This window comes from Lagopus leucura, unplaced genomic scaffold (genome assembly GCF_019238085.1).
Source record: "Lagopus leucura isolate 7727_CA_CO unplaced genomic scaffold, USGS_WTPT01 41496-0_obj-0_obj, whole genome shotgun sequence".
NCBI lineage: Eukaryota > Metazoa > Chordata > Aves > Galliformes > Phasianidae > Lagopus > Lagopus leucura.
Window position 1 is genome coordinate 910 of NW_024963527.1, and position 3,867 is coordinate 4,776.

The 3,867-nt window shown below is 42.2% G+C and overlaps 1 protein-coding gene across 1 annotated transcript; it reads left to right on the plus strand.

The window, feature by feature from the left end:
- Positions 1-216: 216 nt before the first annotated feature.
- On the plus strand, positions 217-1,854 carry LOC122191188. The gene is given in 2 exon segments (XM_042891397.1): positions 217-430; positions 432-1,854. Coding segments are annotated over 2 exon segments (1,545 nt in total). The 5' UTR covers positions 217-308.
- Positions 1,855-3,867: the final 2,013 nt, after the last annotated feature.

Genomic DNA, 3,867 nt, shown 5'->3' on the forward strand with positions numbered 1-3,867 from the left:
GGAAGACCGCTCCATATTCTGAAACTTTACCTTTTATGTGTGTACCTCTCGGGGACGTATTTTGAATACTTGCATTTTGATTAAGTGTGTGCCTCCTCGAGAAGACCTCTCTGAATTTTGCGATTTTAAGTATCTTGTAACTTAAGTGTGAAATTTGGACCTTTTTGTGTGCTCCCCTCAGACAAAGGGAAGAGTGCTTTGAACATTAGCATTTGTAAAGTGTCTGTTTCCCTGGGGAGATAAGGAGTCACTTGAGCTTTTGAATACGTACACCTCCCTTAGTGTTGGTCTTTCATTGTATTGAAAAAATGAGCGACAGCATTGCCACCATGAAAAGTGAAGATGTATTATTTGACCTTTTAGAAAAGCATGGTGCTCGTCCCTCTTTGTCAGGGGTGGACTGGGCACGCCAAAATTGGCATAATTTGCAGTGTTTCGGACCGCATTAGCGTCTTACAGAATGAAGCTCGTACACGAGCTGGAAAAGGAAAGTCGTTTATTTGTGCCGTACTCGGGGCTACTTTAAAAGCAGCCGTGGAGTTCCGAGATGAAAAGCATTCGGCAGAAACCCAAACTATACAAGCACTGCAGGAATCGGTTAAAGTTACAGAAGAATTGGTAAAAACTCTGCAGAATCAAATAGTTAATCTCGAGGAACAATTAGAAAGAGAGAAACTTAATTCAGCTTTGTTGCAAATGGCCTTTAAGGAACTGCTAACGTGTAAGCATGCCAGTCATACCGTCACCCACAGTTTGCCTCGAGAAAAAACTTTTCCTCAGGTGGAACTACCAGGAATGAAGGAAAGGCTAGATAAATTAGAAACTCCAATAGCCCCATTGCGTCCTTTGATAAAAACTGAATACGCATTCGATAACAGTGAGGATCTAGATCCTCAAATTAATGTTAAAGAAATTCCCTTCTCAGCCACTGAACTAGCAAAATTGCAGAAAGATTTCAGCCGCACTCCAAAGGAATCAGAGACAGAATATGTATGGAGGGTTAGCCTCACTGGTGGCGACCAGATTCGGTTAACAGAAAAGGAAGCAGAAGGTTATTGGGGACCAGGAGTATTTTTAACTACTGGTAACAATCGTGCTCCCTGGTCATTAACGCAAAGGGCTGCCTATTGGGCAGGTGGTCTCAACCCTTTAGAAAGGGGAGACCCTCTTGCCATTACTGGAACAGTTGATCAGTTAGTAGAGAGTGTTCAAAAGGCTGCGTGTCTCCAAATGATGTATGATAGAAAGCTGCAGCCGCACCATGAATCACCTATGATGATGCCTGTTGATCCTGAGAGAATGACTGCTTTAATTAGGGGGCTTCCAGAGTCGTTAAAACCTATAGGTATACAACTGCAAGGAAAAATACAGGTAATGTCTCAGGGAGAGAGAACCCAGCCAGTGTTAGAAGGAACTGTAACCCCCAACCATCTGCAGTCAGGAAACAAAGTGTGGACGTGGGGAGAAGTTGCCCAAGAGTTAATTAACTATGGAAGGAAATATGGGCCAGTGGTTTCTTCCTCCACTAAATTTGAGCCAAGAGAAGTAAGACTTGCAGCAGTCAGCCTTGCCCCCAGGCCTCCTAGCTCAAAACTCAGTGGGACTGGAAGGGTCTCACTGTCAGTAAAAATAGGTAGGCGAAATATTGATCATAAACGTAATTGTCTCTGGACACTGGGCTGGCAAAAGGGTGTTCCACGAGATTTGATGAATGGATTGCCCACTGTCAGGTTAGAGAAATTAGTTAACTGGTGGCCAGAACAAAAGCTCCAGAATCTTGAGGAGAGCAAAACCCCAGGTCCTAGGGTCTCTCCCAGGGAACCTGAACGGCTTTCCAAGCCATTACAAAACTGATGTCTTCGCCCCCCCCAAGTGAGCGGGGTGGGGGCGGTGAAGGGTGGATGCATGAGAAAGCTCACAACAAAGGGAAGCAAGATCGTCGATTTAACACCTTCTGTCCAAAGGTCTCACCACTCTTGCCAGTTATCCCTGTGAGTCACGATCCAGTAGCTGATAAGCCAGGGAAACACTCTTACCTCCCTGGACAGACTGTGTCAATTGACTCAGCTAGCCTGAGGCCAGTTTCCCTAACCTTAACAGGATCCCTTAACTAGTATCTTTGGAAGGCTAAAGACACCCCGAAAAAGGAATATGAAATCAACACTTGCTGGATTGTTCCCTCATTTTTTTAACCCTATTAACAAAGCCCAAAAAGGGCAAGTCGGTGTCTTCTTTTATTTCACAGAAGATCCCCGTGGGACCTTGACAGAACACAAAAAGGCTAATAGCTGATTTTAACTATTTGTATTTTGTGACAGAAATACTGAAGATTAGATCATGCTAGAACACTGAATGTACCTCTTGATTACATTTTTTGGTTGCAATAGTGTTATGTTTTGTGGGTGTGGGTGGTGATTGGTATCAGTCCTTGGATCTGTTAAACTTCACAACTGGGTTCAGGGTTTTTACAGGTCATCCTGGCTTACTGGTACTCCCTGCACAGTGATGCCATTTCTTTTGACCCCTTTTTTCACCCCTTTTTTACCAAACTGATTATGATTTGCATGTAACTCCTCCACAGTGTTTCCAAATTCCTAACAAACTGGGAAATGAATCAAGGGACCCATCTAATATCTATCAGATGTGGTCACAAAAGAAATCTATCAGAAAGCCTTTTGCACTGATGCTTTTCAGTGTCACATCAGTCTAGGAGTTCCATCCAAAACATGGTTGTTGGAAAGTGCCTAAGTTTTAAAAGAGAAGTGTATGTTTCTGGGATTACCCCTCTTTGATGGTTTGTACTGTGGGGGTATCCTGCACACACTATCCTGTGAAAAGTTCTGTGGACTGTAACAATACTTGAACTTGCCAAACTAATATTTATATCTCTCAGCATTTGAATTGCTTTGGAAATGCTCAAGTGTAAAGTTCTCGAGACACTAAATCATCTTAGTAAACATTACATGGCAAGTCCACATATTGTCAAATTAGAATAGATACACTTTTAGTGAATTAACTGAAGTGTAATATTGTATGGCTATTCATAAACACCACAACCTCTACTGAAGAATTCCCATCTGGATCCTGGCTTACACTGGGAATTCCTGGGTGGGGAAAGCAGCTGACACAAATACCTAAGTTTGTTTTACCTATTTATTTATTATTATTGGTTATTGTTAAATGTATGCTTGTCTCTTTTCACTTTCTACCTTTTATTCATCATGTAACATTTGTGCCACCACTCCTGAGGTATCACCGAGTGGTGTCTGTGGCAAACTGAATGATTCTAATTGTTGTCTAAAGATTGATGATAATGGTAAAGTTGTTAAACAAATTGACCAGGGTATACGGAAAATAGCCCATGTTCCTGTCCAAACCTGGAAAAGCCTGGATGTTGATTTATTTTCCTGGCTTCCAGGTGGCCCATGGGTCAAACGTATCCTGTTTTATCTACTGTGTGTTGTTGCAACTCTTATGTTCGTACCTTGTATGATTCCATGTTTTATTCAACTTATACAACGTGTTGTATCTTCCATGTATTTTGTAACCACTTCAACTGATGATGGACAAGTCCAACAGATCAGGGCAACATTTGTAACCAAGCCCAAGAAATCTTTTGTAGTAATTGTGTAATGATTATCTTCCCCTTCTCCCCCTCCTCCTTCCCCCTCTGCTTCTTTGCTGTCTTTTTATTTTCTCTCTTTTCTTTTCCTCACCACCGTGGATGGTCACTTATACTTTATTTCAAGCAATCTTTGAGCCACGGGGTGGTGTGAGAATCCTTCTTAGTTTTTTTTTGGCTCAAAGCTTGCTTCCTGAGGTTTTTCTTGTGATAAGACTCTGAGTGACTTGTCAAGGAGGCAGCTG